This window comes from Copadichromis virginalis, linkage group LG9, assembly GCF_057382275.1.
Source record: "Copadichromis virginalis isolate Kocher_CV1m ecotype Utaka linkage group LG9, C_Virginalis_male_GT1.1, whole genome shotgun sequence".
Lineage (NCBI taxonomy): Eukaryota > Metazoa > Chordata > Actinopteri > Cichliformes > Cichlidae > Copadichromis > Copadichromis virginalis.
Genome location: NC_140626.1, coordinates 24,850,804 through 24,862,873, shown reverse-complemented (window position 1 = coordinate 24,862,873; position 12,070 = coordinate 24,850,804). Strand labels below are relative to the sequence as shown.

General features: G+C 41.1%; 2 protein-coding genes across 5 annotated transcripts in view; one reads left to right on the top strand and one right to left on the bottom strand.

Annotated features, from left to right (window-relative positions):
- The window catches only part of ccdc191 (coiled-coil domain containing 191), a 16,136-nt gene extending 12,835 nt beyond the window's left edge, over positions 1–3,301 (bottom strand). For 2 of the 3 annotated variants that reach the window (XM_085468367.1, XM_085468368.1), the window contains exons 1-4: positions 2,339–2,718; positions 1,778–1,816; positions 1,509–1,644; positions 1,240–1,392 (exon numbers count right to left, since the gene is read on the bottom strand). In XM_085468367.1, the coding sequence (XP_085324493.1) occupies positions 1,240–1,392; positions 1,509–1,644; positions 1,778–1,816; positions 2,339–2,401 (391 nt within the window). In that variant the 5' untranslated portion in view covers positions 2,402–2,718. Of the gene's footprint in view, positions 1–1,239; positions 1,393–1,508; positions 1,645–1,777; positions 1,817–2,338; positions 2,719–3,241 lie in introns of those variants that run through there. The other variant, XM_085468369.1, reaches the window with a different exon arrangement.
- The window catches only part of qtrt2 (queuine tRNA-ribosyltransferase accessory subunit 2), a 16,138-nt gene continuing 7,361 nt past the window's right edge, over positions 3,294–12,070 (top strand). Inside the window, exons 1-6 of one of the 2 annotated variants that reach the window (XM_085468371.1) lie at positions 3,294–3,511; positions 3,605–3,660; positions 5,636–5,712; positions 5,817–6,026; positions 6,882–7,081; positions 9,014–9,165. In XM_085468371.1, coding sequence (XP_085324497.1) covers positions 3,294–3,511; positions 3,605–3,660; positions 5,636–5,712; positions 5,817–6,026; positions 6,882–7,081; positions 9,014–9,165 — 913 coding nt within the window. Of the gene's footprint in view, positions 3,512–3,604; positions 3,661–5,635; positions 5,713–5,816; positions 6,027–6,881; positions 7,082–9,013; positions 9,184–12,070 lie in introns of both variants that reach the window. The other variant, XM_085468370.1, reaches the window with a different exon arrangement.

Genomic DNA, 12,070 nt, shown 5'->3' with positions numbered 1-12,070 from the left:
GTAAAAGACTGTACTTCACATTATTGATGACCATTTTTCAACATTTCGAGCTTTAATATTAATTTCCTTCTATCTTGGAAACCAGTGCTTTTAATTCCTTGTACAATACTTGTAAGATTAATGGTGTGATGCCCAAGTCAGGCAACATTTTGTCCAATGGTACTGTAATGCGGACTGAAATAGTACTGTGCAAAAGTCTTCAGCCACCTTTATATTTTCTTTATATTTTGCAGGAAATGTGAATTAATTTATCATAAAATGTGCATGCAGTATAAAATGCAAAAACAGTTTGTACAATCCTAATGAACTGAATGCTTGAAAGTCAATATTTGGTACGAACACCTTGATTCGTCAACACAGCCTGAACTCTGTTAGGCAGTTTTCTTCTAATTTCTTAAAGTAGTGTTCAGGAATAGCTCTCCGGGTTTCTTAAAAGACATTCAAAGCTCTTCTTTAGATGCTGGCTACCTTTTCTTCTGTTCTCTGTCAAGATGATCTCACACTGCCTCAATAATGTTGAGATCCATGCTCTGGGAAGGCCAATCCATGACTGACAATGTTCCATCGTGTGTTTTTCTTGTTGCCGGTCAAATGCATTCCAGATGGCGTTGCAATGGTGGATCAAAATTTGATCCTATTTTTCTGAGGTCATAATTCCATCGATTTTTACAAGACCCCTAACACCACTGGTAAAATACAGCCCCAAATCATGACAGAACATAAAACATGTTTAACACATAAATGTTGCACCTCTCTCCTGACCTACTCCATATATTTTGATGATTTGAACCAAAATTTTCAAACTTGGAATCATCACTCCATCAAACCTGTTGCCACTGATTTTCAGTCCAGTTCTAGTGTACTTTGATATACGTTTATATAGAAAAACATTGAGACCTGGAGAACTATTGGTCACTTTAAAAAACTACAAGAAAGTATGGTTCTTTGGAAGCTTAATAATAAAAATAAATGAGCGGTGGCCTGAGGCCTTTGCACAGTACTGCATACTGATTGTTTTGAATACTCTTATAAAGCCTAGCAGTCAGAGGCCATTTGAAGCAATATAAAACCCACACTGAATTTTGAATGAGCCTTTCATAATCATGAGTAAATCTTCTAGAGGTCACTGTTTCTTTAAAGGTGTTCTGTACCGCCTCGTCCATCAGGGCCACAGGTCTAATGGAGAAGGTCTTAATAAATAATGAGTTTTGGGTTATCTCATCAGGTAATATTTTATACCATCAAAGTTGTTGTAGTTTAAAGCAGCAGGCACAGCACTAGCTGATGCAGCTGTGCCTGTCCTCTCAGCAGAGCACATCAGGTCATCTTCATCCTCCAACTCCAACTCCAGCCGCAGCTTATTACTCAGCCAGTCACCTAAAAGGGCCTGAGCTGCAACAAACAACAGGCCATATATCATCATCCCTCTTGCTGTACTCTATGTGGTTATATAGATAGCATTTCTACACAGACAGGTTATTTATTATTATTTATTATAAGGCACCTACCTTCACTGTAAGCCTCATCATGATCTCTCAGCTGTTCAGTGCTTTGCAGTGGTACAGCTAGGCTGCTGATTCCTGAATGAGGTTTTTTGTGTGAGAAGACTTCCGACACAGCAAACTCTGAGGCCATCTCCACTCGCTGAGGTCAGGGAAAGGACACACACATGCAAAGCTGAAGTTAACAATTTCGTCACACAATTCCCAAACCCCCAAAGACATTCAACTCAATAATAAATAAAAAATATATATAACTGAGCACACACATTTCTTACCTTCTTCCACTGATCAATATCACCTTTCTTTACGTGAATCTGAAAGAAAGATTAGTGTAAGCTAATATTCTCTGTAAGAAACACCAAAGAGCTCTCACACACAAAAAAATGCTGGCCTCATGGTCACCTTTGAGTGCTTAAAAATGCCTAGACAGGCTCAGAGACACTTTGAGCTGCGGTGGCAGTCTGCAAATTGGAGGCTGAGCCAAGGGCCTAAAGTCTGCGGATTATTTCACAGAAAAGCTTAGCCACTGCTTCAAATCAGCAGGTTAGTTCGAAATCATTTCTCACACGTCCAAAAGTCTGTGCCATTGCTAGCTTTCCTGCAAGCATGTGAGTATCAGAGATAGGGCCGGGTGACATTTCTGAACGGGCCCCTGACATGAGCCACGAGTTTATACACGGTAATAACACAGATGTGCTTTTCCTTCTTTATTATTCAAAGAGCATTTAGCCAAATTATTTCCCTCTCTCAGGGATATTACTGGGGAAAACAGATGCAGTATAGCGTTCAGTTTAGCACAGTCTATGAATTTACACGAATCCAAAGACTAGACTTACCTTGTTTGCCGAGCCAACTCTTCTCCACCTAAACAGGTCAGAATTGTGACCTGGAAATGCCATAATCACCTGATACAGCACTGCACCTTAATATGATGTAATCCCAGTTATCACGTTGGTGTCTTTTCTTTACTAAAATTGTGCGCGAAGCGCAACAGTCAACGTTTTTCAATTTCTATCGTCAAAATATGCTTAAACGTTATTAGAAAAAGTGCTCGAAAACCTAAAAGTGGTAAGCATAACTCTCGTCGAGTTACTGTTATGGTGGATTCTGGGTAATGGAGTAAATTGGCTTTCTTTTTTGGATGACTGTTCCACAAATTAAGATTTTCAGGACTACGTTTCCCACAAGACTGTAGCTGGGGGTTCAGCGTCTTGGGTCACCATAGCAACTTTGATAGGTCCTTCAGTGAGAACTGAAATTCATTAAAAGAATAATGATAACGAACATGTATTAATAAAGTAGTTAAATACTTTGCTTCTAATTAAAGTCTTTCAACAAATTAATGTAAAATGTTTAATTATTAGAATGTTTAATTCAATTTTTTAAAAAATATAATTATAATTTAAAGAGCTTTTCCTACATGGAGTGCCACCTATAACGCCACAATTGAATGTTTTGAGAAGAAAAAAAAAAGGTTCTTGAGATAACCCGAACTTTTTCTTTTAAGCGGTGCCTTCGCCGTTGATGACGACATATTCCTGCGACTTGTAGTTCCTGTCAGCCCATGAGGTTTTGTTGGTGAGCTGTTTGATTTTCAGCGTTTCTCACGTAAACAAGCATCCCTGTGAGTGTGTAGGTTTCATCCAAGTGTCGGACTTAGAGCGGTAAATATTCCAAATACACGTGAGTGGGAAGGCTAGCTAGCTACGTGGCTAAGTCAAAACCAGTAACACTCGTACTATTTCAGCTGTTGGAGGGAGTCCTTTTAGCGCTTCGACTGGAGTTTTTGCTATGGCTGGGAGCAGGATGCAACTGGAGCTGTCCCGCGTGGTTCAGGGAAGAAGTCGGCTGGGTGTCCTGAAGGGACTGGACAGGACGGGGCAGCATTCACTGGAGATCCCGGGGTGTCTGCTGTACACACACTTTGGCACCGTTCCCCACCTCACTCAGGACACACTGCACACGCTGATCAGTCTCCCCTCTGTCACTCAGATCACTTTGTCCCACATGTAAGCTGTCCCATTATGGAAACGCCAAAGCACGCACAGTGATCTCCTTTTATTTTTCAAATCTAAACCACATCTCAACCATTCTCCTTCTAGAGCTGAGCACCAGGAGGTGCTGGAGGAGTTTAAGGATGGATTCAGAAAATTCGCAGGTAAAAATTTACATTTTTCATAATTTCCTCTTTCTCTCTTTCCTTTCAGCATGTTTATCTTACAGAGAGTAATGAGAGCAGAAGAAGAAGAGGACGACAGGTGTTCAAACAAGACACCATTAATTACGCTTAAATTATGATGACACCAGAGCTTATCCAATGTATTCATATGTATTGAGTATTGATTAATAGGTAATCTATCATCATTTCTTTTTCTTTTTTCTTTTTTTACCTAAATGGAGAATATGAAGTGTTGCAGAGGGGTTGACTGATTATCTGCCGTTCTGATTATTGGAGCTGATATTCAGACTTTTTCCATTTATCACTATTATTATTGTTGTTTGTTATTAGATTTATGGCACAATAAATTAATTTAGCACATCTGACGAGTCACACATTTAACCATACAGGAGACTACTGATCCACAGGTGGGTGTAGAGTAGTGGATTTGTGATTGGAGCAGCTCCAGAGTGGCATATTACACGTTAACAAAAGAAAAATAAATCCATATAGAGAAGAGAGGTCATGGTTAGCTTGAACAGATATCCAGATATTCTCCTTCAGGATGTTTTGGTAGGCAGCAGAATTCCTCTTTCTATTTACCACAGCAAGTCTTCCAGGTCCTGAAGCAGCAAAGCAGCCCCAGACCATCACATTACCACCACCATATTTTACTGTTGGTATGATCTTTCTTTTCTGAAATGCTGTCTTACTTTTACCTCAGATTTAATGGGACACACAATTTTCCAAAAAGTTCAACTTTTGTCTCATCACCCCACAGAGTGTTTTACAAAAAGTCTTGTTTATCATCAAGTTGTTTTTCGTCAACACTGAGATGAGCTTTTATGTTCCTTCTCCTGCTCAGCAGTGGTTTTTGTCTTGGAACTCTGCCATGAAGGCCATTTTTGCCCAGTTTCTTTCTTATGGTGGAGTGATGAACACTGACGCTAACTGAGACAAGTGAGGCCTTCAGTTCTTTGCAAGTTGTTCAGGGATACTTGTGACGTATTGGATGGGTCGTCGCTGCACTCTTGAGTTAATTTTGGTCAGCCGGCCACTTCTGGGAAGGTTCACCACTGTTCCATGATTTCAGCATTTGTGGATAATGTCGTCGCACTGTGGTTTGCTGGAGTCCAACAGCTTTAGAAATGACTTGATAACCTTTTGCAGGCTGATAGATTGCAGTTAAAATTAGTTTTTTATTTGTTTTCTTGGATCGTGGGATGATTTTGAGGATTTTTTTGTTCCACTCCACTTTCTCATACAGGTCCTATTTAAGTGATTTCTCGATTGAGTATGGGTGTGGCTAGAGAAATTGGGGGGAGGGGATAACGCTTCCTCCTTCATAATAAACACATTCATTTAGACATGTGTGGATAAATTCAGTCTGAGCTCCTCTAGAAGTACAGTAATGAAAGCAAATGTGCAGCATTTTGGTGAGTGTGCCATGCTTACCAACCATATAAACCTTTAAAAAATGGCAACTGCATTTTTATTTTAATACACTGAAAATTATTTAGTCTCCCGTTTAGGGAAGCTAAAATGCCAGAGTGGTGTGATGGGTAGGTGTAAATAAAGAAGCTGTAGATTTGAAAGCAAAAATGTGTTGCTGTGGACATGGCCTGGGCTTCACCCAGCCTCAGGCAGCCACTTTAAGAAAATTAGACATGTTACCACGATATCATCACTTGGAATAAACTATCATTGATTACTACTGCCTCTGCCTCTGAAGCCCCTGAAGGGACAAGCAGTGATTGAATAGCCTTTGCTGCTATTAGACAGTTTTGTTTTCTCACCTTCTGATCCTCTGCAGCGGCTGGGTTTGCTGATAAGGACACAGCTCGTTCTTCTCTCAGTCGTCACATTAACATGCAGAGTCGAAGCGCCTCGCTCTGTCACCTGGCTTCACGCTCGACCCTCTTAACTCCTTTGCTGCTGTGTTCTCTGTGAGTGATGCAGTTACGTCTGGTTTCAGGTCTTCATGATACTGTGCTCTACTGCTCCCTTCACGACCCTGCCACGCACAGCCCGACGGGTTACACCACCAACAAGGTGACATTGCTCACGCTGTGGTAAACTAAAGGCCCTGGTGACTTTACCGCTGGGTGCGATCACAGGTGAAATGGGTTTCTCACATATTTTTGCTTTGTTATTAGACGGTGTCAGTGTGGGGCAGCGGTGGGCGGATAGAACTAACGGTGGCCAAGTTCATGGCTCTTCAGAAGACCGTACAGCCAGACTGGTACCAGAGCATGTGCGACGGAGAGACCTGGCAGAACAGCGCTTCTCGCAAACGGGTCAGAAAGTCGGTGGATCGGACTCTCGCTCATTTGGACGAGTGTTTGCTGGTGCACCAAAAATCAAAGGTACACAGTGAACACACACTTTATCAGCCGCTGAGCACGCTTGCATCTGCGAGTGAGTCATGCATCGCACAGACACACAAGACAAAGATTGACATTAGTGCAGTTGTGACAGGGGCTGCTGTGCATCTGTACTACAGCTGGAAGCTCAGTGAGATTAGGATGAATTCATTATCAGTGGGTATCTACACTATCAGCAGGTGTGTGATGGTGCAGCATTAAGCATGACTAATAGAATAGTCTGCTTTGCTTTCTTTTGATTGCAGTCAAAGAGTGGCTCATTCCATGAGAGGGTGGACTGAGTAAAAAGGATTAATATGAAGAGGTGCGGGGGAACTGTCGTGACTCGTGCATATGACATCTTTGCTCTTTTACGCCTCAGTGGATAATAGATTAAAAAAAAGCAATGTTCTCCTCTAGCCTTAGGACATATTAGTGTTTTTTTTTCTATGCTTATATATGTTCTCTAAGTCTTTGCTAATTGCTTGTAAATTTATAAGCTGTTTCCTCACCTGAACGCAAACCAAATGTTCCTTGAGACAATAAACTGAGAGTTTGGAGTCACATTAAGCAGAGAGGACTGACAGCATTCTGCAGGTAATTCATGACATGGGTGCTACGGGGACTGTCTTAGCTCCTCGTGACTTGCAGTCAAATTTGTGCCTTGAATGTACAAACTTGCAGATGGGCTCTGGCAAGATTAAAGCCTTTAATTTATTTATTTTTGCAGCTGCAAATCTTGTCAAGGACCGTGCGTGCCCATGAAAATCTAGATTTTGATCTCTTGGCTCCTTCTTTCTTTTGTCATTTTGGAGTGTTTTGGCAGTTTCTAGTCCCCTCGCTGTCTGTCATTTCTAGGAATTGGAGGGAGTTGAGGTGTTTGGTGTGGTGGAAGGAGGCGACATCCTGGAAGAGAGAGTACGCTCTGCCAGAGAGACCGCCAAGAGGCCCGTGGCAGGATTCTGTCTGGACGGCCTCCAGACGGGCTCCATGGACCAAACTCTGAGGACCCAGCTCATCACTGCTATGATCAAGGAGCTGCCTGAGGACAAACCCAGGTTTGCCTTCTCGTGGCTACGTGACCTTTGTGAATTGATTACAGCTCAAACAGTTTTTCCCATCATTGAATTGGAAAGCATTCACCGAACACAGTCAGGCAGGACCAAACAGAAAGAGCAATAGTGGGGCTAAACAAACGAGCCCTCTCTGCTGCTGTTTTTCATTTTGTGCCACCAGGACAATTTCTTCCACGCTGTGCATTTATCTAGCAGTTGGAGATCTGACTTTTGAAGCTTTGTGTCTACACAGAATCTCACTGCAGGGCAACAACTAGTCATTATTTTCAGCATCAATAATTGTTTTCATTACTACTGAAAAATGCACTCTGCTAAAGGCTTAAAAATGCCCATTACCACGGAATAGTCATGTTTACTCGGTCAAATATTTAATTTAGGATTTCCACTGGCAACGGTTTAATGTGCAGATTACTCAATTAATTATTTGGTTAAAACATCAGAAAATAAAAATGTTAAAATGTCCGTTTCCAGCTGTTCCAGTTCAGGAGGATATAGACGTCATGGCAACAGATATTTTGAACTTTCTGTTCATTTTTTCGAAAAAAAATTGTTCTCATGAATTTTTCCCCTCATTTCTTTCATCTATTAATTTACCTGTTTGTTCAGCCATGATAAAATTAAATAGAAGAGTGGAAATGGACAACAACAACCGACTGTACTGATTTTATTTGTGAACGTATTGAAGAGGCAATCCACGTTTTTGTCACAGTGGAACACATTAAGTCTTATTTAACTGACAGATCGATTAGCTGCTCATTCATTTCTGATAAATGTAGCAATTAATGTGTAAAGACGTTATAATTCAGAGGCTGAGAAGCCGCATTTGATGTATTCTGCAAAATCAATTAATTGTCCTGCTTGATTAATTATAAGTGAAAACCCAGCAGCTATGCCTCGCCCCCACCCCCTCCGCAATCTTCAAGCGCTCATTATCTCAGCTCGACCTTAAAGTGCTGGTGTCATTTAATTTTCATCCATTGCGTTGCTCTTTATTACATTTCTTCTTTGCTGGGACAGTTTTTTTGGGTCACTTTTATAAGACAAAATGTGCACATTCAAAAAGGAAAAAGTAGAAAAGTATTTTTTAGGTTGGAAAATCCACGTCCGCATTTCCTTTTACAATTCTAAGAGCATGATACACAGTCACTGCCACTTTATTAGATACATCATTAATTTAATTAAAGGGGAAAAGGTTAAAAACTCATCAGCAGCTATTTTGATAAGGAGTTTATTGTGACCTCGGTTGAAGATTTGCTCCTAAATACAATGTACGTTTTGTCCTGTTGGATAATTAATTTAGATCAGTTTGGACAGATAATCATTTGTCTCAGACACATCTTTCTATGCAGCTTAAAACATGGCAGACTACAGTCCCTTTAGAGACTTTGGGGGGGTGTTCCTCCACACTGAATCATCCTTTAGGAGTTTACTCTCTGGAGATCATGTCACATGAGCCCACCTCTCTGGGAGGGGATGGAGGAGCTCTGCTCGTGGCTTAAAGAGTGGAGCTACACAGAGCTACTGTAATCAGAAATGAGAGGTCTGTGATCAGGAGCTTCCCTAAGTTGGCTTGTTAACAGGCTCATCTGGAACACCATAGGGCAGCATCCCCGCTGGTTTTTCTGGCTGTTAGAGAAGCAGCTTCCTACCAGAAAGTGGAGATGAGTCATTATCGAATGCTAAATTCGCCTTGACCTTGATGCCTGGAGGCAGAGAGTCAGGAGGAGCCCGGGAAATGGGGAAGGCACCAACGAGCCAACCAACACTCCAGAGAAGAAGCGTGCTGCTGGTGTTTGTGAAAGGCTTTTGTCTGCCAGTAATATGTTGTTGACATTTTGCATCAACGTTTCATTTATTGAGTGTTCAGGCTATTGATTTTTGGTGTCTTTGTGCGCGTTTGTGTGTGACTCTCAGACTCCTGCACGGTGTGGGACGACCTGATGAGGTGCTGGCGTGCGTCGAGGCCGGCGTGGACCTGTTTGAGAGTTTTTTCCCCTTCCTGGCGACAGAGCGAGGCTGCGCTCTCTCCTTCGGCTTTGACATTTCCACGGACCCAGAGCGCGCAGGTAGAGCGCCCCCTGCAGGTGTGGTGAAGAGCTGTGCTGAGACGTAGTTAGCACTTTTAGACCTCCTCACATTTATCAGCTGAAGTTGTGTCATTACAGCCAGTAAAAGTAAACTGAAGTGAAAAGAAAGTTCAGTTTTTGTGCACACATATAAATCTATAAGCTCTTTATGTTTCATGCATGCAGCCCCTCAGGACCGAACTCCATGAATAAAACATCTTATTTTATTGTTAATAATTCCATAGTTTTGCCTTTCACTTGTATTCCAGCATGAACCCTGAATACACATGAGTGATAAACAGAATAGTGGATTAAAGAGGTATGACCAGAGCAGTGTGAAAAGATTAAAAGGATATAAATATAGTGGATTTCATGTATGAAAAAGTATTAGTGTTAATTCTTTAGAAAGGGGAACAGACGCTACTTTGATGTCTTAAATGGCACCGAGTCTGAGTTAACTGATAAAACAGAAGTGATGATTAAATATGCTCTAGCAGATTTGTTAATTTCCATAGGAGGAGCCTTTGATGGTGAGTTAAAAAAGGATGGAGTTAATGTTCCTGGTTCTTAAACAAACGGACGAAGGGCTTTCATCTCACAGCGATGCCGTTATCTAGTTTTAATTTGGTGAGAAACGAGGCTGACGGCTGCTGCGGCCGGTTTTCAAGTAATGAATAGAAATTAAGTGTTACTTGTGATCATTGACATCTGATGTGCGCATGATGGCTTGTAACTTATGCTTTTGTTTGTGTTTGTGTGTATTGTAGAAGCACAAAATCACTTACGAGCAGAAATGCAGTTCATGGTGGGTGAAATGGTATCAAACTGATAGCAGAGTTACAGCCATCCTGATCGCTATCCCCAGTGAGAATCTACAGGAGCCAGTTAAGGTTCTTTTAGACGTGTCAGAGCATATGCTAATTCACCCGTTCCCCCCTTGTCACCCACTTAAAGTATTCATCTGTCACACGGTTTCTTTCTCTATTTTTAGAAGCCCCTCCAATCTTTTTATGTGTCCTCACTGCTATTTCTGCCACTTTAAGGCAGGATAACTGCTTATCTGAGACAAAGCTAAGGAGATTTTAGCGTATGAAAACGATCACGCCATAGAAATGTGTAATTTAAGGTAAAAACAGCTTGCACAGCTTGTGTGTCTGCTAATTGCAGCTAAATTTGTTTGGCTCTAAGCTGTTCCTTGTAAAAGCTAACTAGCGCAGCTTATCAGCTTGGCGGTAATGACGTCGCTGCTGCCTCTGACTTATAGTGCTTAAACTAACTTCAGATCATATAAATTTAAATGTTTGTAAAGATGAACTCATTGACCTGGCTCATTAGTTCAAATAGATGAGAGTACACATTTTAGATGTGTTTTACACGCAGCAGTGTGAGATGCAGTTCTGCGTTTCCTCTCTTATGGTTTTATGAAGGGCCTGTGACAATGATAGCCTTCGAACTCCAGTCTCTTTCTTCTTAGATCCAGTTTGTGTTGTTGCTGCTTTTTTTCTTTGTGCAAAATTTAATCTCCAGTGAAAGTTACTTCTCGCTTCTTGATGTTTTATTAGCTTTGGTCAAGCTTCATTCCATCCAGTTTTATTCTGAAGCTTATCACCTCCCCTTTTAAGCTCCACACAGACACCATGATAATTTCCGTTTTCTGCTTTGTTTATGCACTTTGTTGCTCTCTGCATCACCTCTCTTGGGTTCCACTAAACCCATTATGCTCTTCTCTTACCGTTTAATCTCTATCTTTAATAACAGACATTGCTATGGATCACTTTTTTTTCTTCTTCTTCTCCAGCAAACCCTCCAGTCTTCCTTGTATCTTTTGTCTGTTTCTGGCTAGAGATCTGGTCCTCCTTTAAACAACAGCCCTCTTATTAAAAACCGCTCTTCTTCAACAAGAGTTACCATTCAAAGCCTATGAAACTACAGTACTGTGCGGAAGTCATGAGCCGCCCCTCATTTTTTATGTTTTGTTTGGAAAATGTGAAATGGGTGGGAATATTTATTGAGACGTGAAATAAACTGAACGGGTGGAAATAAAGTATAAAGAGCACAACTGATAGTATTGCATTGTGAGTTCTCCTATCTACGTTTTCCAGACGGTATTCCATGGCAGATTTAAAGCTGATGGTACTTTTCAGCTTTCATTTTTCCAGCAATTTTGACAAGAGCCCCAACAGCAATGGTTGAAATAGAGCCGTAAACCTTGACAGAGCCTGAAACGTGTTTCAAAGATGAATGTAGACACTCAATATTGTCTGCCGAGCTCCTCCATACATACATATGGATGACAAATTTTGATTCATCACTCCATAAGTCCTGTGCTCACTGATTTTCAGTCTAACTCTTGTGTAATTTGGCATACCTCTGTCTCTTCTCCATGTTTCCCTTCCTTAATGATGGCTTCTTGATAGCCACTCTGCCACTGAGACATTTCTGATGAGGCAATTTTTGAAGGAGACACCACACAGCATACTGAGATTTGAGGTTGAGTTAATAGGTCTTTGGGAATCACTTCACTAATGCCCAAAGAAAAACCCTAAAAGACCCTCAGAAAGCCTCGAGAACTATTGCTAAAGACCATTTAAAAAAATACAAGAAAGTCCGGGTCCGTGGAAGACTGAGTACTCTAGATTGTGCAGGTTGCCAATGAAGGTTTTGTTTTATGATTTGGTAAAGGCTGTCTCAGTTAGCTCTAGCTCTGCCTCTGTTACTCTGCTGTATGTTGGGTGTTTGTTGTTTATTAGCAGCTACACACATAAATGCCTCAGTTTGTCTGTTAGTTCTGCTTCTCACTTTGCTATTGTTGATAATATCAGTATAGGTAATATTATGCATCTGGATGGCCAATATTGTAAAAAAATTGCATCTTAATGTTTGAGTCAGCTGTGTATTTATCCTA